This window comes from Schistocerca nitens, chromosome 12 (assembly GCF_023898315.1).
Source record: "Schistocerca nitens isolate TAMUIC-IGC-003100 chromosome 12, iqSchNite1.1, whole genome shotgun sequence".
NCBI lineage: Eukaryota > Metazoa > Arthropoda > Insecta > Orthoptera > Acrididae > Schistocerca > Schistocerca nitens.
In genome coordinates this window covers 40,977,969-40,999,028 of record NC_064625.1, presented here as the reverse complement: position 1 = coordinate 40,999,028, position 21,060 = coordinate 40,977,969, and the positions used below count along the sequence as shown (strand labels likewise).

At 43.3% G+C, this 21,060-nt stretch overlaps 1 protein-coding gene across 3 annotated transcripts in view; it reads left to right on the top strand.

Annotated features, from left to right (window-relative positions):
* Positions 1-21,060, top strand: part of LOC126215259 (uncharacterized) — a 164,516-nt gene that overhangs the window by 68,525 nt on the left and 74,931 nt on the right. For all 3 annotated transcript variants that reach the window (XR_007542112.1, XM_049941938.1, XM_049941937.1), the window contains exon 3: positions 4,215-4,953. Coding sequence is in view for 2 of the 3 variants with exons in the window: in XM_049941938.1 (XP_049797895.1) it covers positions 4,215-4,953 (739 nt within the window). In the remaining variant the exon portion in view is untranslated. The remainder of the gene's footprint in view (positions 1-4,214; positions 4,954-21,060) is intronic.

The following is a 21,060-nucleotide window of genomic DNA, read 5'->3' as shown; positions in this document are numbered from 1 at the left end:
CTTACCATTTTGTTCCAGGATAAGCCACTTGTTTCCACACAATTAACAATACATTCTAACAAGTCCTGACTAGTGGTTCTATCTTTCATGGATACTATGCCAAGTAATTCCTCGGTGATGACGAAATGTTCATTAATTCCACGGATAATGATGAGTACTTGTGCAGTGTCTTCAATATCTGTGCTTTCGTCCATTGCCAGTGAAAACCAAACAAAATATTCGCTCAAGTCTTTAGCTGGTCTACAAGTTCGTCACTAATTGAATCAATGCGCCGCGCTATAGTCCTCCTTGACAACGAAATGCTCTCAAATTTGGTTTTAACCTCAGAACACAATACACTTGCACACTACCATGCACTGTTTAATAAACTCGCCATCCGAAAAAGGTTTGTTTCGTTTAGCAAGGTTATGGGCGACCATGAAACTTGCTTCTGTAGCACTATTTTGAAGCGGTGTTTGCTTCGTAAATAACGCTTGTTGCTTCTTCAAGCGTTTCACGACTTCCGCTGTTTTTTCTTTCGTTCTTCATCTGAAAGTTTGCAACCAAAGTCACTGTGTTTTGTTTCGTGATGTCGTTTCAGATTGTACTCCTTGTTTCATGGCATAGTAAGCATGCGGATTTATTTCCTGCACAATAAAGAAATATTACGTTGTACTGCTGCACAGACAAAACACAATTAAACCACCCGAAAAAGAAGAAAATTGCTCAGTATGTCGTACTATTCACTCGGCGTGGGAGAATACAGTGCTACCATCATCCACCGCGTGGAGCATAAATTTGCGCCAATACCAGGATGCACAGTGCTTTTTTCCGTGCCCGTGGTGGCTGATGGTAGTGCTCCCATAATCCACTGCGCCCACATGCAGCTAGGTTGGTTGCGTGACTGTAGAGACATCTGTCGGTAGTACGCACTACCAAGTAGCGCAGACGCTAGCGGATTTTTTTAGTCGCGCGGGGAAGGGAAATTTTGTTTTTCCTATGATTTTTATAAATGTCTTAGCGGACCACACAAAATCCCTCCGCGGGCCACATGTGGCCCGCAGGCCGCTATTTGCCCACTCCTGGTATAAGTGATGCAAAAATGACCTTTTTTACCGAATAGTTTCCATAAAATCGTTTGAGAAAGATTGAAGAATATGCGTCTCAACTTCGTCATCGCTGACCGCCTGAAAGGTGGCAAACGCTGTCGTTCTCCCCTGCCGAACAAACGAATGAACTCATGCAGCGCTGACTGTAGCAAAAAAATGGTTCAAATGGCTCTGAGCACTATGGGACTCAACATCTTTGGTCATAAGTCCCCTAGAACTTAGAACTACCCAAACCCAACTAACCTAAGAACATCACACACACCCATGCCCGAGGCAGGATTCGAACCTGCGACCGTAGCAGTCCCGCGGTTCCGGACTGCAGCGCCAGAACCGCTAGACCACCGCGGCCGGCGGACTGTAGCAGTTGATTCCATATTTCTGCGTTTCCGGAAGGCTTTTTACATCGTTCCTCACATTCGACTTCTAATCAAATTGCGTGCCTATGGAATGGAGTATCGTCTCACTTGTGCGACTGAATTTATGAAACACTCGAGGTATGAATTAAAAAACGCCTTCAGTCACAATTTTTCGTGTTTTATTTAGTACAGGATGCATTTCGGAGCCTGTGGGTCCATCTTCAGGTGTAATTCGTCTTAATACATGATATATTTGTTCTCTTGAATGAGATGAAATGCATTTCATCTCATTCAAGAGAACAAATAAATAATGATGAAATGCATTTCATCTCATTCAAGAGAACAAATATATCATGTATTAAAACGAATTACACCTGAAGATGGACCCACAGGGTCCGAAATGCACCGTGTACTAAGTAAAACACGAAAAATTGTGACTGAAGGCGTTTTTTAACTCATACCTCGAGTGTATTGAGTATAGTCACGTTTGAAGCTGAAAAATATGGGTAAAATTAAATTGAATTTATGATTACCTGTCAGAGGAGCCATAGTTTGCAGTCACGGACGGAAAGTCATCGAGTAAAATAGGAGTAATATCTTGTATTCCTTAAGAAAGTGTTATAGGCTCTCTGCTGTTCCTAACCTGTATAAACGATTTAGCAGACAACCTATGCAGCGCTCTTAAATTGCTTGCAGATGATGCTGTCCTTTACCGTCTAGTAGGGTCATGAAAGACTGCAAAACGATTTAGGTAAGATAACCGTATGGTGAGAAAAGAGGTAATAATTGACTCTAAATAATGGAAAGTGTAAGGTCATCCAAATGTGTACTAAAAGGAATCTGTTAAACTTTGGTTACACGATAAATCAGACAAATCTAAAGGCTGTCAGTTCAGCTATACACCCACGTAATAAAAATAGAAAACGTTGTGGGAAGACGAACCAAACGCTGCGTTTCTTGGCGGAACACACAGAAGATGCAACAGGTCTACGAAAGAGACTGCCTACACTCCACTGTCCGTGCTCTTCTGGAATACTGCTGCGCGGGTTGGGATCCGTAGCAGATAGTATAGCGAAATAGAGGAGCAAGTGCCATGGATATGATACGCGAATTGGAAGGGCGAAAATCAGAACAAAGGCGTTTTTCAAATTCGTCAAGATCTTTTTACGAAATTTCAATTACTAATTTAATCTTCTGAATGCGAAAATATCGTCAGAATAAAATAAGAGAGATTAAAATTCGTACGGAAATATTTAAGTGGTCATTACTCCTGAGCGCTATTTGAGAATGGAATGATAGAGAAATAGTCTGAAAGCGGTTTGATGAACCCTCTGCTAGGCACTTACGTGTAAACTGCAAAGGAGACTGATAGATGTAGATGTAGTAGTAGTAGTAGTAGTAGTAGTAGTAGTAGTATTCATCTGTAGATCACTTTTACAAGAATATTGGACATACAGTGGTATTCCAATTTAAGAACAAAATTCATTTACAAGATGGTCAGAAACAGCCTGACAAGTTTGTAACCGTGCTGTGCGGGAGGTTGCGCTGAGAAATAATTGTTAACAAAAAAATTCGATACGTTGTGCCGTTTACAAGTTATTTAGAAGTGAAATTAGCCAATCAAGTCTTCGCGTGCACAAATTCAAGCGAACTGCTAGAGGTGGTGTCGCCAAATGTGTTTTTCGTTTGGTTTCCTCACATAGAACAACCGTAGCATTTGCTCATCTAGTTTAAATTTTTTCGCTTCCAAGAAAGGCACATTTTGACTGCTAATGAGCATAGACCCACAGATGTCTACACATTGCCGCATTATAGCGCGTGCAAGTGCTTGAACTGACTAACCTGAATGGTAAATACCTCAGAAACGAAACGACGCAACGTATGATTTTTTTCCCTTAATCATTATTTCTCAGCAAAGACTCCCCTGCAACACCATTACATGATTTTCAGACTGTTTCTGACCACCCTGTATTTACATACTTACAGATCTAGTTTGACAAGGACCTGCCTAATTAGAAGAGCGCTTTAGCGACCAATTTCCTGTGATTCAGGGAGATGAGCCAGTCCCAGACAGAATCCACGTAGCGGGCGGATTAACGACGAGGGCTGGTAAGCCGACCAGCCTGAATGTGATCTTTAGGCGGTTTTCCAAGCCTACCTCGGTAAATACAGGACTGGTACCCACGCCCCACCCCAGTTACCCGCTACACAAACATTTAGAAACCGTTCCCACATTTGATAGGAGATTTACACTAGACACAGACAAGTGGTGTTCACAAATTCCGTACTAAGGGGAGTGGTGGCCTTTGGAAGAGCATCTGATCATCAACTGTCAAGTAACGTTGCTTCAACCCACATAACAATACCGCCCCATATGAAAATGGGTCAAGGCAAAGAAGAAGGAGAGATCCAGTTTGAAAAAGATAGACACACGCGCTGCTGTTTCATATCCACCTAACGAACGAAGTTACAAGAAAGGCAATCATGCTGGTTAATGTCCTCCTGCTACTTTACAAAATTTGCATGATAATTTTTTTTTAGTTTGCTTCTGGAAATGAAGTTATTTGAGATGGTCAAGATAAAGCATACAAAACGCTAAGAAATGCATTTTTTAAATACTAACTATTAACTGTAAACGTACGGTGAGTGATCTCGTATTAGAGTTCATCGCACAAAAAGAAACTCAAGAATAAGCCACTTTCACTTTAAAAACAGTGTTTTCATTGCTGTCCTGTGTTATTGTAACATTGGAATGTTGTTATGTTGCCAGCAAGAAGCAGAAGGATGACACTCAACTCGACTCCGAGAAGGCGCGCGTGAAGCAGAAGTGGCAGAGGTACAAGCCTCCGAGTTCCAAAAAAGCAAAGAAAGCGGCTCTCCGCAAGGAGAAAGCTATGGCGAAGAGCGGTAAGGAGAAATGGAAGGCAGCAGCCGAGGAAGCGAGGGAGAAGAAGGCTAAGAGGTCTGCGCAGTACCTGGAACGGGACGCTGCGAGCAGACGAAAGCTGACAAAGGACAAGTCGTGGAAGGAGAGCAAAGAGAAAAGTCTGCAGGCCGAGAGGCGGACATCGAGTGGAGAGGGCAAGAGGTTTGACGTGGATAAACTGAAACAGGGTTCGAAAGTGACGGAGAAACAAGCTCAGAAAGAGAAGTGGAAGTCAAGTGAGGACAACAGTGTGTGTGCCAAAGACGAGTTGTGTTCCAGTGGCAGCGACGAGAATGTACCCGGTGAGAAGAAAAAGTGGAAGAAGAAAAACAATGGCGAAGAAGGTACGAGAGAGAAATCTGCACAGCTAAATAGGGCAGGAGATGAAAGTCCAAGTGGTGGGTCCGAGACTGCTGGTGCAAATGGAAGAACGGAAGTAAAGAGTGATAAGAACAGTGACGATAGGGAACAAGGAGAGGTACTGAAACAAAGGACTACTGATGGCAGCAAACAGGCAATCAAGCCAAAGGGGAGAAAATCGACAGAAGCGCAAGTGGACAGTCCAGAGGTGTCGGCCTCCAAGGTAATTTCATTCACATTGCTTTTTGCCATCATTTCAGTCAACAGTTCTAAATATTTCTATTGTGGGCAGTCTCATTCTTGTGATATTTCCTATTTGTTTTTTCTTGTTTTAAGACATACAGCAACTAGCCACTTTTCTTATGTATTTTTATTTATACCATTACGCGGATCAGGCTCTCACCCATCTTCCGTTGGCCTAATACATATCTGCATCTTCAGTACGTACATCATTAAAACTTCGAAAGCAGTTGCAGCTGGCCTGTGTAAAATTAACAATTTTGTTTAGCTACTATACTTTGCGAGTTGTATACTCACGATATATACAAGCTGTTCCGAAACAGTTCGTTCGAATTAACACCAGAGGTAGAGAACATCAAAACAAATATACTTGAATATGGTACCTATGGTCCCTGACGGCAGTTTCTGAAACGAGAGATGATTTACACAGAAGGTAGTTCAGCATGCTAATTACAGCAGTGGCATTCATAGCTCCCGCTCGAATGCGCGACCACTGGCCTGTATGTATGCAGTACGTCGTCACACCACTGACTGTCGTGTCCGTTCGAAGATGTCCGCAATGGTACCAGCAGCAACCAATTGCAGCGACGAGGTCTTCGTCTGTTTGCACAACGGTTCCATACACCAGCACGTGAGGTCAGGTGACTTGAGTGGCCAGGCCAAAGGGCCACCTAGGCCAATCCGTCGATTCCCAAAGGCGAATCTCAGACGATTCCTTACAGCAATGCTGAAATGGGCTGGCGCCCCACGGTTCTGTAAATACATACTTTGTCTAACATTTAGAGGTACATACAACCAGTACACCCAGCCATCCGTACAGAGAGCAGTTCTGAATGTCAGTACACATTCCCAGTCGGCGACACCGACACAACAGCTTACGTCAGCGCCACTTTTCAAAGATGACTTCAGAGACCATGTTTTGATGTTTTCTACCTCTCATATTAATGTGTACAAATAGTTTCGGAACACGCTGTGTTACTGTTTAGATGTACCTCCTTTCTACTCTGCTTGCTGTTACGCAGATTTTCACATTTACAGATGTGGCACAAGATCTTACAAGATACAAATAAAAAAAATGTTTGTACCACATTCACAAAAGCGAAAATCGGAGTAACAACAAGCAGAGTAGAAAATAAGTACAGTATACCTCACCAGTAATATATCGTAAAAATACAACTCGCGAAGTGTTACAACTAAAAAAATACGTTAGTTTTGCACAGGTCAGCTGAGGCATCCATACGGCTGTCGGTGTTTTAACGACATACTTAACTGAAGATTCGAATATGTATGACGTCAACTGAAAATGGGTGAAAGCCCAATACGCATACTGCGACTGGTTCCTGTGTTTCTTAAAATAATCGACCACGGAGCTCAACAACATGGAAAATGGATAAATTATTGTTTCTCCCTGAGTTTGTACAGTTCATAGGAAAAAAATCTACAGGCTGTTACAGTAGGAAACAGGTGCATGCTGGAGAGCAACAGTGTGGACTTTTCTGAAGCAGTTAGCCTACCGTGTAGCTACAGCTAAATTTCTACGCAGGCAGGGGTGCCCGCAGGGCAGGGGGGAGGGGGCGGAGGGGGGGGGGAGAGGAGAGGGGAAAGTGAGGTTATTGTCTCTAGTGAGAATTCACTGTTTACGAATATAAAAAAAATGTCTGAAACTTTATGGCTCAGGTTTATATGATATAAAATACCTACAAAATTACCACTAAAATAGTAGGAAAACATCGATAAAATGACGTAAAAATTATGTAAGACATACGTAAATTGAGTTACAAAATGAACTAGAGAAACGAAAAACTTTATAAGAGGATGCAACTAAAATTAAAAACTGATACTGAATTTAAAAATGGTGTGCTTTTATTTAAGGAATCTCGTTCGTTAAAGTAGTGCAAAATTGTTGTATACCCATCTTATACCTATTGGCAACGAAGTATCGTTATTTTTGTTTTTGTACTCAACTGTGGTAAAGTTATAACAGCAAGTGAGGTAACAATAGTAATAAGCAGATGAACCAGCAGTTCATTGTCAACATACACGAATACATTCTTGAGCAACATTTAAGCGTTTTTCTGAAGGCGCGTGCCTTGTTCGTTCTTTACAGATTAAAATAATCATTTGTTGTGTCATAAATGGACTTTAAACACAAACACATAAAAAAATGAAGTAGAACTTTAAAGATGATAGTTTCCTTGAAAAACGAACTGCGATACTGTATCTATATGATGAAAAATACAAAATTAAAGATACATTTCTATAGCCAGAATATTCGAGATGTCAGCAGCTGCAAACAATGCATATCTCATACGAAAAGAACGATTGCATGTTACCAAACGGCATTACCAATAAGCTAAAATAAAATACAGCGAAACTGCCGATCGACTGAGTGACGAAACTACTACATGTGTACTTGGCTCCATTAAGAATAGTATCCATGGTGAGAGATCCGCCTCGGAAATAGCTTCTAGGGTACAAAAATGGTCCCATCTCAGTAGATATGCAAATCCCAGCCAGAATATTCGAGATGTCAGCAGCTGCAAACAATGCATATCTCATACGAAAAGAACGATTGCATGTTACCAAACGGCATTACCAATAAGCTAAAATAAAATACAGCGAAACTGCCGATCGACTGAGTGACGAAACTACTACATGTGTACTTGGCTCCATTAAGAATAGTATCCATGGTGAGAGATCCGCCTCGGAAATAGCTTCTAGGGTACAAAAATGGTCCCATCTCAGTAGATATGCAAATCCCATCTCAGTAGATATGCAAATCTTCATAAACCTCGACTGGCAACACGATGCAGTTTGAAAGACAAAACATACTCAATAAAATCTTACTCTTTCTAATCAATATACTGGGTGATCAAAAAGTCAGTATAAATTTGAAAACGGAATAAACCACGGAATAATGTAGATAGAGAGGTAAAAATTTACACACATGCTTGGAATGACATGGGGTTTTATTAGAACAAAAAGAGTCACAAAATGTCCGACAGATGGCGCTGGACAGCAAAACTGCTACCGTGACGGGTGAGTGGCACGCCGATATGTTACAGAATCGCATCATCCCCAACCTAGCTGAATAACACCTGCTGGATGCAGGATGGCGCTCCACCCCATATTGCTAAACGCGTTAAAGATCTCTTGCGCGCGTGGTTTGGTGATGATCGTGTGCTCAGCCGCCACTTTCGTCATGCTTCGCCTCCCAGGTTCCCAGACCTTAGTCCGTGCGATTATAGACTTTGGGGTTACCTGAAGTCGCAAGTGTATCGTGATCGACCGACATCTCTAGGGATGCTGAAAGACAATATACGACGCCAATGCCTCGCCATAACTCTGGACATGCTTTACAGTGCTGTTCACAACATTATCCCTCGACTACAGCTATTGTTGAGAAATTATGGTGGACATGTTGAGCGTTTCCTGTAAAGAACACCATCTTTGCTTTGACTTACTTTGTTATGCTAATTATTGCTATTCTGATAAGATGAAGCGCCATCTGTCGGACATTTTTTGAACTTTTGTATTTTTTGGTTCTAATGAAACTCCATGTCATTCCAAGCATGTGTGTCAATTTGTACCTCCCGATCTACATTATTCCGTGATTTATTCAGTTTTCAAATTTATACTGACTTTTTGATCACCCAGTATATTATAAAAGTAATTGTACAATGTGTGTGCAGCTAAAACTCAGAAACGAGTTCCTGTGCGACCAAGGGAGTTATATGGCATGGTATCCCTCGATCCGCCATCCTTGAATAAGATTCCCGTTTGTACCTGAAGGGCGTGCTTTTGAAGGTATGAACGCTGGGAAGTTACGCCCTCTAGAAATTTCTAAACATTCCAGAACATTCGAGAGCAATCTACAACATTCCAGAATGTTCCTCAATGATCCGGGACGTTCTGAAATGTTCGGGAATAGTCTTGAACATTCGGGAAGATTCCAGAACATCAAGGATCATTGTGGAACATTCCATTCGTATGTTGTGGAATGTTCTGGAACATTGCGGGCCATTAAAAGCGTTTTTGGTATCTTGTGGAATTTGCCACTGGCGGGACTACCTACTGGTAGGGTTACATAAAGCAAGACTCGTCCTGGGTTCGAACGTCAGTTTCTTATCAGCGACGAAGAGAGGTACCGAAAAAGCAGTGCAGTGAGTGAATAAAAACTGGTTCTGGTGGGAATCTTTAGGAAATGGGACCTTTGACATAGTGTCTTACTCGTGAAGTTTCCGAAGTCTCTTTTCGAAGAGTGATAGGTCGACCGTTATTTCCCTGTTTCGTATGCCATGCGGGTGTCGTCCACATGATCGGTAACGTCGTCGTGGCCGATGGTATTGTTAATTGCAATTATTTTCGGATCGTCTTCAATGTGCTTCTCAACAAAATGACTCAGAGCACTATGGGACTTAACATCTGAGGTCATCAGTCCCCTAGAACTTCGAACTACTTAAACCTAACTAACCTAAGGACATCACATACACCCATGCCCGAGGCAGGGTTCGAACCTGCGACCGTAGCGGTCGCGCGGTTCCAGACTGAAGCGCCTAGAACCGCACGGCCACACCGGCCGGCGCTTCTCAACAGATACAACATTATCTGAGTCACAATCATCACAAATGTTTGGGCCGTAAGTACTTGTAGAAGGCTGACTAAGAAATCTGGCAGTTTTGGTCAATTTTTGTTTACTCTCTTATTTTTGCTGACGTTTTTGCTTAAACGCACCACTGGGTTCCTTTTTTTTATCCATGATTCTGGTTCAGCTCAACAAAAATTTTGCAAACGAGAAAACGGTCCTACTGCTTGGTTACTCGTACGTGCCCGAGACGAGTACATACTGCTCTGCGCTAACTATACGTTGTTATGCATAAACCTGATGTAAACATTATGCTATGTATATTTCCGCGTTTGCTGTTACCTCTCTGGCCAGTCGTTTACGTGGAGCTTAAAGCACTCGCTCTCGAGTACGATAAAGTACGATGACAATAAGGCAAGTTGTGCTGTAATGTCACCGACAAGAACGAAGAAACACACAACCGCACAGATATTAGCGGTTCATTTACGCTGACTGGCCAGCAGTGCCAGCTAGTTATGTGACGACCTGCATATAATTTGTAGATACGATGACCGACAGAAAAACAACAAAACAGCAGATGCTAATGGATTTTAAGGCAATGAATTAAAATAGGGCAAAACTTCGGAAATATGCATAATAACAGCCAGGTGGTAAGGATTTGTTAGTTCAAAAAAAAAAAAAAAAAAAAAAAAAAAAAAGAGCAGGTAAACAAAGTGAAGGCACTGAAGGCAGTACCTATCGTCATTAACTCATTTGGTAGTCTCTTAATTCCCTCGATATCTGAATCCAATGGATACAGCAATACAGGTCACCACTGGAGCTGTTATTTGCTGTATTGATGACGAGCCGGCCACTAACACAATTCACAAAACCATCCAAGACAAAGACCCACATTTTCTTTTTTCTCCTTTTATGAAATTTGGACTGGAGTTGGTTACAACAATTTTTCGGTATCTTTGATTACGGATCGTTAGCTTAAGGAATTCACTACACAAATAGTTGAATTACCATGCTTAATGCCGTATTCTGCTACGACACGACCCCTGGCTGCCGCAGAGAATTCTGGGATTCTACAGGTCAAGGCCTCTGCGGGCGAAGAGAGAAAAGGTACGTGCTTGCCAGCGCCTGCAATTTCGCGCGCAATACCTATTGTTTTCGACGCTAGAGATGAAGCAATACACTTAGATACTTCATATTCACATGTGGTCACACAATGTATTGTCAAACACGCTGCTAGTAATTCAGCGCCACTCAGTGTTCGTCCGCAAAGATTGGCAGCCATGGGAACTCCGACTTCAACCGGCAACACCCGAACAGTGGCTCTTTGCGGACAAGCTATAAACCCTGTTTTGTTTATGTTCTGGAGATGGGAAAATTTTTATGGTTTCAGTTCGTGCCGTTCGAGGTTTGTTGGTCAGGGTTCAAAAAGTTAAAAGTACAAAATTCTTGATTCAACTATGGTATTATACAACTTTTTTGAATGTCGTTCATAGAGGCCGAGGGTTCCTTTGAGTTTGGGGCCCTGGGTCATTACCCCGCCTAGCTCTGTGGTAGCTACGCCACTGGGTGCATGGCTGCGGTTTCCATAAACTTTTGTGCATCGCGAAGAGTAAAAGCGCAGTGAATACAATGGCACAATGACCGATATGCGTTAACGAATTATTTAGGAATAAAGGGGACGACTCACCCAAAGGCAGAAGCGCTGTGTCGTCGACAGATACACACGCAAAAGGTACAAAGCTTTACTTTGCTTGATTTCGGAATGGAATTCCTTTCTTAAGCTGTAGAAACACACACACGCGTCTTTGCCTACATTGTGCTCATTCGACTGCCAGCTCGATGGGGGGGGGGGGGGGGGAAGAGTCTAGCGGCTCGTGGGAGAGAGGGGAGGCGTCGGTGACCTTGGGCTAGCCAGGGATGCAGGTAGAGGGGGCATGTGGCAGACGTCTGAGCAGACTAGGGCGTGAGGTGGCCGCAGACAACTAGCTGAGCTGACATGTTTTGGGTGGTGGTAATAGGAAACACACAGAGCCACACACACACTGTTTGGTGGAGGGTGGGAGGACAGCAAGTTACCTTAGGTCAGTTAGACCGTCAGCGAGAGCGCATCGCTAGCTCCTGCTACTACTAAGGCGAGTACACCGTTTGCTTCTTACATATTTTACAAACAGCAGCGACTTATTTTCAGTTATCTGTGTAATTACTAGTTTATTTTTGTAATTTGTTGCGTGTTCGAGTGCTTACTAGGTAGAACCTTTTATTTCAATAACAGTGTTTTTGTACTTATTTGCTGCGCTTAGCTTTTAAATAGTTTTTCTGGGAAAACCTAGCGTAGTTTTCGCGTCTCGTATTTCAGTGAGTGTTTCTTGATTATCAGAGTAGCTCATCAGAAGATTATCTTGGGAATTTGTCACCGTATAGAGTAGGGTAAACATAGTCATGTGTAGGGACTGTGGTTGTTGTGAGCGGACGCAAGGAGAATTGGCCACTCTTCGGGGACAGGTGGAGGCTTTGTCTGTTAGGCTCATCGAGCTCGAGGCGCAGGCGTCGGCTCGTAGTGGCGTTGGGGCAACTGTGGTGAGACCTATGCCTACTTCGGTGGCCTTGGAATCACATGGAACCCCTGATGTCGCTGCGTCTTCCGGCAGTGAGCATCTTACCGGTCAGCCATCACTCCAGGGTGAATGGCGGACAGTGGTGGGCTCGCGCGTGCCTGGCCGAAAGGCGAAGGTGGGATCTGGCCGCGTGGCGGCTGCCTTACCCCTTTCCAACAGGTACGGGGTGCTTCCTAGTGGTGATGACATCGTTTCCGAGCCACCACAGGATGCCTCGCCTGTTGGGCCAGTGGCCGATTCTCCGGCAAGGTCCCGACAGTCACAGAGGGCGGGCCTATTAGTTATAGGGAGCTCCAACGTTAGGCGGGTTATGGAGCCCCTCAGGAAAATAGCGGGTAGGTCGGGGAAGAATGCCAGTGTGCACTCGGTGTGCTTGCCGGGGGGTCTCGTCCGTAATGTGGAGGAGGCCCTTCCGGCAGCTATTGAACGCACTGGGTGTGACCGGCTGCAGATAGTAGCACATGTCGGAACGAATGACGCCTGCCGCTTGGGTTCTGAGGCCATCCTTGGTTCCTTCCGGCGGCTGGCTGATTTGGTGAAGACAACCAGCATCGCACGCGGAGTGCAAGCTGAGCTTAATATCTGCAGCATAGTGCCCAGAGTCGATCGCGGTCCTCTGGTTTGGAGCCGTGTGGAGGGTCTAAACCAGAGGCTCAGACGACTCTGCGACTATAATGGTTGCAAATTCATCGACCTCCGTTATTGGGTGGAGAACTGTAGGGCCCCCCTAGACAGGTCAGGCGTGCACTACACACCGGAAGCAGCTACTAGGGTAGCAGAGTACGTGTGGCGTGCACACGGGGGTTTTTTAGGTTAGAGGGACCCCCCCTTGGGCGAAACGATAAAATACCTGACGGCTTACCAGAGAGAACATTATCATCGTTGATAAAGAACGTCCGTCCTCAGAGACCAAAAACAGGAAAAGTTAACGTAATATTGGTAAACTGCAGGAGTATCCAGGGCAAGGTTCCTGAATTAGTATCTCTTATTGAAGGAAATAGTGCGCATATAGTATTAGGAACGGAAAGTTGGTTAAAACCGGAAGTGAACAGTAACGAAATCCTAGACACAGAATGGAATATATACCGCAAGGATAGGATAAACGCCAATGGTGGAGGAGTATTTATAGCAGTAAAGAATTCAATAATATCCAGTGAAGTTATTAGCGAATGCGAATGTGAAATAATCTGGGTTAAGTTAAGTATCAAAGGTGGGTCAGATATGATAGTCGGATGCTTCTATAGGCCACCTGCATCAGCAACCGTAGTAGTTGAGCGCCTCAGAGAGAACCTGCAGAACGTCGTGAAGAAGTTTCGTGATCATACTATTGTAATAGGGGGAGACTTCAATCTACCAGGTATAGAATGGGATAGTCACACAATCAGAACTGGAGCCAGGGACAGAGACTCTTGTGACATTATCCTGACTGCCTTGTCCGAGAATTACTTCGAGCAGATAGTTAGAGAACCAACTCGTGAAGCTAACGTTTTAGACCTCATAGCAACAAATAGACCGGAACTTTTCGACTCCGTGAATGTAGAAGAGGGTATCAGTGATCATAAGTCAGTGGTTGCATCAATGACTACAAGTGTAATAAGAAATGCCAAGAAAGGAAGGAAAATCTATTTGCTTAACAAGAGTGATAGGGCACAAATCGCAGAATATCTGAGTGACCACCATCAAACGTTCATTTCTGAGGAAGAGGATGTGGAACAAAAATGGAAAAAATTCAGAAACATCGTCCAGTACGCCTTAGATAAGTTCGTACCGACTAAGGTCCAAAGCGAGGGGAAAGATCCACCGTGGTATAACAATCATGTACGAAAGGTACTACGGAAACAAAGAAAGCTTCACCATAGGTTTAAGAGTAGTCGAATCATAGCTGATAAGGAAAAGCTGAACGAAGCGAAAAAGAGCGTAAAGAGAGCAATGAGAGAAGCATTCAACGAATTCGAACATAAAACATTGGCAAACAATCTAAACAAGAACCCTAAAAAGTTTTGGTCATATGTAAAATCGGTAAGCGGATCTAAATCCCCTATTCAGTCACTCGTTGACCACGATGGCACCGAAACAGAGGACGACCGAAGAAAGGCAGAAATACTGAATTCAGTGTTCCGAAACTGTTTCACTGCGGAAAATCGTAACACGGTCCCTGACTTCAGCCGTCGCACGGACGCCAAAATGGAAAATATTGAAATAAACGATATCGGAATTGAAAAACAACTGCTATCACTTAGTAGCGGAAAAGCATCCGGACCAGACGAGATACCCTTAAGATTCTACAGTGATTATGCTAAAGAACTTGCCCCCTTTCTATCAGCAATTTATCGTAGATCTCTGGAAGAACGTAAAGTACCTAGCGACTGGAAGAAAGCACAGGTCGTTCCCATTTTCAAGAAGGGTCATAAATCAGATGCGAATAATTATAGGCCTATTTCACTTACGTCAATCTGTTGTAGAATAATGGAACATGTTTTGTGTTCTCGTATTATGACGTTCTTAGATAATACAAATCTCCTTCATCATAACCAACATGGATTCCGCAAACAGAGATCATGTGAAACCCAGCTCGCCCTATTTGCCCAAGAAATTCACAGTGCCGTAGACACTGGCGAGCAGATTGATGCCGTATTCCTGGACTTCAGGAAGGCATTTGATACGGTTCCGCACTTACGTTTAGTGAAAAAAATACGTGCTTACGGAATATCGGACCAGGTTTGTGATTGGATTCAGGATTTCCTAGAAGAAAGAACACAACATGTCATTCTTAACGGTTCAAAATCTGCAGATGTAGAGGTAATTTCGGGAGTACCGCAAGGAAGCGTGATAGGACCTTTATTGTTTACAATATACATAAATGACTTAGTTGACAACATCGGTAGCTCCGTGAGGCTATTTGCAGATGACACGGTTGTCTACAAGAAAGTAGCAACATCAGAAGACTCGTACGTACTCCAGGAAGACCTGCAGAGGATTAATGAATGGTGCGACAGCTGGCAGCTTTCCCTAAATGTAGATAAATGTAATATAATGCGCATACATAGGGGCAGAAATCCATTCCAGTACGATTATGCCATAGGTGGTAAATCATTGGAAGCGGTAACGACCGTAAAATACTTAGGAGTTACTATCCGGAGCGATCTGAAGTGGAATGATCACATAAAACAAATAGTGGGAAAAGCAGGCGCCAGGTTGAGATTCATAGGAAGAATTCTAAGAAAATGTGACTCATCGACGAAAGAAGTAGCTTACAAAACGCTTGTTCGTCCGATTCTTGAGTATTGCTCATCAGTATGGGACCCTTACCAGGTTGGATTAATAGAAGAGATAGACATGATCCAGCGAAAAGCAGCGCGATTCGTCATGGGGACATTTAGTCAGCGCGAGAGCGTTACGGAGATGCTGAACAAGCTCCAGTGGCAGACACTTCAAGAAAGGCGTTACGCAATACGGAGAGGTTTATTATCGAAATTACGAGAGAGCACATTCCGGGAAGAGATGGGCAACATATTACTACCGCCCACATATATCTCGCGTAATGATCACAACGAAAAGATCCGAGAAATTAGAGCAAATACGGAGACTTACAAGCAGTCGTTCTTCCCACGCACAATTCGTGAATGGAACAGGGAAGGGGGGATCAGATAGTGGTACAATAAGTACCCTCCGCCACACACCGTAAGGTGGCTCGCGGAGTATAGATGTAGATGTAGATGTAGATGTAGATGTAGGTTTAGGGCAGGGAGTTTGTGATATACGTTTTTGTACCTCGTAAGTGAATAAAAACTACTAATGAAAGTTAAGGAGTCGAAAAAGATACGGTCTATGATGAGGTATCACAGGAAAAGAGCGAGTCAAACGCAACCATTGCTATTAAAAATCTCAGTAACTGTACTGATTGCGAAAACAGATACAGGGCCAGCACCTCTGCTGACTTCAAGTGCTTTGATGAAAGTGTAGTGGTATCAGTATTCCCTATGTCGGAACTTACATTGAAAAAAGGGGAGATATTGACCATTACCTAAAATATAACATTTTATTCAATCCATGGCAACCTGAAAAAATCATAATTTTAATAATGACGTAAACGGTACCAAAAGAACATTTCGACCAGACCGGCTGTCGTTATACCCGTGGTTGGTCCATTCTACAGCAGATGAAGGAGCCCTCTGCAAGTTTGGTGTGCTTCTACGCCCACGCATAACGCATTGGAGTCATCATGGAGCATTCTTAAGCCGCCCATTCACAAATTTAAAAAAGTTTCATGAATATACAGAAATGCATATGAATTGCGAATGGTATAAATATTCAGTAGAAAAATCGAATAATTTTATTAGTGTTGTGCCGCACGGGGTAGCCGTGAGGTCTGAGGCGCCTTGTCACGGTTCGCACAACTACCACCGTCGGAGGTTCGTGTACTCCCTCGGGCATGGGTGTGTGTGTGTGTGTTGTCTTTAGCGTAAAGTTTAAGTTAGATTAAGTAGTGTGTAAGCTTAGGGACCGATGACCTCAGCAGTTTGGTCCCATAGGACATACCACAAATTTCCAATTAGTGTTGTGACAAACAAAGCTGAAAGTTTGGAAGAACTCGGTCAACGAGAATCTTGCAAAATTACCAAAGGCTAATCGCGCCAAGTTAAAACCTACTGTTTCTTGTGTATTGTTTTGTGCGTTACATGACTTGCCTTTAAGACGAAAAACAAATTCAAATGCTGTATTTGATGATTTATTACAGTTTAAAGTACAGTCAAGTGACGAAACATTGCGAAAAAATATTTTGAGAGTGCACCTAAAAATGCTACCTATGTTTCTCATAGAATCCGATATGATATAATTGATGTATGCGTCGAAGTACTAAGAAATGATTTGATTAACACACTAATAACAGCAAATCACTTTCAGTTTTGGCAGACGAAACAATGGATATTGCAGGCACAGAACAAGTATTGTCAGCGAAGACTTCCTTGGATTTACACCATTAGCAAGGCTAGATGCAAAACTTATTTCTGACACAATAATATCTGCTTTATCTGCTTAAGGTTTAAAACTACGTAAAATAGTAGGGCAAGATTATGATTGGTGTAGTACGATGGCCGCTAAAATCGGCGGAGTACAGAAAATATTTGTTGAGAAATATTGAGCTATATTGAGCTAGGGATAGGCTTAATTTAGTTGTGAACGAATACCTTACCAGAGGTTAGAAATGCCGTTGGTACTACCAAAGAAGCAATTTCTTTCTTCTGGAGAGCTTGCAAAGGAAAGTCTAGTTGCAAACATTCAAAATTTATGTGATCCATGCAAGTTGGTTAGTTAACTTGGGGGAGGGAACCAAACAGAGAGGTCATCGGTCACATCGGATTAGGCTGTGTTCACAGTGGCACCTACAACGGTCGTCAGACACGTCGGCAGAGGTCGCCAAATAACGTCGCCCGATAGCGTGGACATAGTGCGTCAACCGTGCGGAGTGGCCGCGCGGTGTGAGGCGTCATGTCACGGATTGCACGGCCCCTCCCGCCGGAGGTTCGAGTCCTCCCTCGGGCATGGGTGTGGGTGTTGTTCGTAGCATAAGTTAGTTTAAGTTGTGTGTAAGTCTACGGACCGATGACCTCAGCAGTTTGGTCCCTTAGGAATTCACACACATTTGAACATAGTGCGTCCTATCTTCTTCGTCACTTTTTTCAGAGTCAAAGGAGGCTACTCTATGTATGAAGTAGGCTAGATTTTCACCTCTTAGGATGGGGTGAATACCACAAGGCCTCTGTGCTTGGATACGAGTGCTGCATAGCGGCTTCTGCTATTAAAGAGATGCCGGATGAGCTTTCTTGTCTCGTGAAAAACGTAGCGAGTACTATATACTGTCCTCAGTTATGGAAAAACCAGACAAGTTTTACCAATATATGAGATGACAGGAGAAAAGTTCTGTTGCATACCCGAGATGACCCGTGGTGACCTCGAAAAGCAAGTTATAAACACTCTGTTTCACTGTATTTATTTAAAGTTGTGCAGACACGCGTCAGTTAACCTTCAATGACTGTCATTTAGCACACGATCAGAAGACAAGTATAAAGTGTAGCATAAGATACTCTGAAATCCTACAGTATTTAAAAGTGGAAATACATACCGTACACTACATTTGCAAACCACTTCATATTAACATAAAATGCCAACAAGCAGTAATAATGAAACTTCCTGGCAGATTAAAACTGTGTGCCCGACAGAGACTCGAACTCGGGACCTTTGCCTTTCGCGTACACTCCGCTGCAGAGTGAAAATCTCATTCTGGAAACATCCCCCAGGCTGTGGCTAAGCCATGTCTCCGCAGTATCCTTTCTTTCAGGAGTGCTAGTTCTTCAAGGTTCGCAGGAGAGCTTCTGTAAAATTTGGAGGGTAGGAGACGAGATACTGGCAGAAGTAAAGCTGTGAGACCGGGCGTGAGTCGTGCTTCGGTAGCTCAGATGGTAGAGCACTTGCCCGCGAAATGCAAAGGTCCCGAGTTCGAGTCTCGGTCGGGCACACAGTTTTAATCTGGCAGGAAGTTTCATATCAGCGTACACTCCGCTGCAGAGTGAAAATCTCATTCTGGAAGCAGTAATAATAATTTGTAGGTAACTAATGATAACCTACCACAAACAAGATCGAGTACAGTAGCTATACGTATATAAGATACGCCATCCTTTTCACTTGAACAAATTATTTTTTGAGGTTATAATCCAAGCCTAAAACTTCTGAAAAAGATTTTGCCGAGTTGAGGTTTAGAATAAACTTGCGATTTCAATCCATTGATTCCGAACTGTATCCGGATTATTTTTCAACCTCTGGATATCACAAACTCACTCTTTCTTGGCTAAACGTATCAGTTTCTCATGCTCCAAATTTCGTCTGCGGGAACGTCGGTCGATTTGGCCGAAGCAAACAGACTGATCCGAATTTCACCTATTGTCGTCCGTACAGTCGGGAGATAAGATCGCGCACTTACTGGCGTACTAATTTGAAAATATCGGGCGTCTCCAGCCGATGTCGGTCGTCGGCGGATTGCATCGATCCTTAGGGAAGGACTGGGAAGGAAGTCGGCCGTGCCCTTTCAAAGGAACCATCCAGGCATTTTCTAGAAGTGTTTTACGAAAAACACGACACGCTGGTCTGAGAAGCATAAATCTATGACGAAATTTAATGAAAAGTTTTTATAAACTATTGAAGCTGTAACAATTTTACATAAAGAAGGAGACGTGAAACTAGGCAGAAAGCGTGGCAACTTTACTACACACTTACTCCTCCAAAATTTGTTACGCTAAAAGTCGTTGCTAAATATTCAGCCAAACTAGAACCTGTAACCAACATCCTTCAATGAGTAAACATTAACTTAGATGTTTCAGGACATATTCAAGAAATTGTAAAAATTTTAATGGATGACTGGGAAAAAGCAGAAACCGAACTTGAAATGATCATGAAAAGTGCTGAACTTGGAATAAATGTCCCTGGCATTCGACAGTCACGAGTCGTTGCACGACAAATCCATCGTTTGAATCATCCATCAGCTACTGTCACAGAGAAATGTAGAAAACCTCTCTTTATTCCGTATCTGGATTCCCTAGTCCAGCCCTTGCAAGAACAGTTTTCAGAAGAAAACACGGCACATTTGAACTTTTCTGCCTGCGGCCAAAGGTAATTACAGGGTGTCCAGAAAAGGACTCCCTGAGTTCAAAATTAAATATCTCGAAAACAAAGATCGATAGAGGAATGCAGTAAACGGTATGTTTATTGTGAAAGCTGTAAGAAGTTTATACAGCAGTTTGAAATAATAGTTACAAAAGCTGCTAACAGATGGCGCTGTAATCGCCATACGTAATGCCTAGTATAAATAGTGATCCGAAGAGCAGAGCGATCAGTTCCACTATTGAAACGTGAAAGGAGGTTAGCGTACCGAAAGAAGAGATTAAAACCATGTACTCCATTGAACAACGCGTTTTTCTGGTGCTAGAGTACCACAGGTTAGAAGAGAGTCCTACGGCAACAAGGCGAAGTTTTCAAGCACGATTTAATGTTCCAAAAGGACCCGATGCGAAAACCATTCGTACGCTCTTCGCAAAATTTCAACGAACAGGCAGCGTAACTGATGATCTAGTGGGGCATGTTGGCCGCAAGCAAACCGCAGTTACGCCTGAAAATATCGCCACAGTTTCTGGAATTATTCAGCGAAATCCAATGCCATCCGTCCGTAGAATTGCATCTGAGACTGGCTTGAAGCGTTCCAGCACGCAGAAAATACTGAGAAAGAGCCTACACATGTTTCCATTCAAAATTCAAACGCACCAGGCCATACCCGTACGAACTGTGCAATAAAGGGTTGCCTTTGCTAATCAGATGCTCACAATGATTGATAGTGAAGGATTTGATGTTGGCTGCATCTGGTTTACAGACGAAGCACTCTTCCACCTGAATGGATACGTGAATAAGCAGAACTGGCGATTTTGGGGTTCCGAAAAGCCATACTGGTGTGAAGCGAAACCCCTGTATTCTCCTAAAGTTACTGTGTGGGCTGCAGTATGCAGCAGAGGCATTATTGGCCCTTTTTTCATTCGAGAAACGGTCACTGGTGCGCGTTACGTTGCAATTTTGGAACAATTTGTCGCCACACAGCAAGCGTTAGAGGATCGATGGTTTATGCAAGATGGAGCCCGACCACATCGGACCGAACAAGTGTTTCGCTTTCTTGAAGAATACTTCGGTAATCGAGTCATTGCTTTGGAATATCCCAAATTTACTGGTGCAGGCATGGATTGGCCTCCATATTCGCCGGATTTGACTCCCTGTGACTTTTTTTTTGTGGGGCACAGTGAAAGACATGGTCTACCCGAAGCATCCCCCCACGCTGGACGAGCTTGAATCG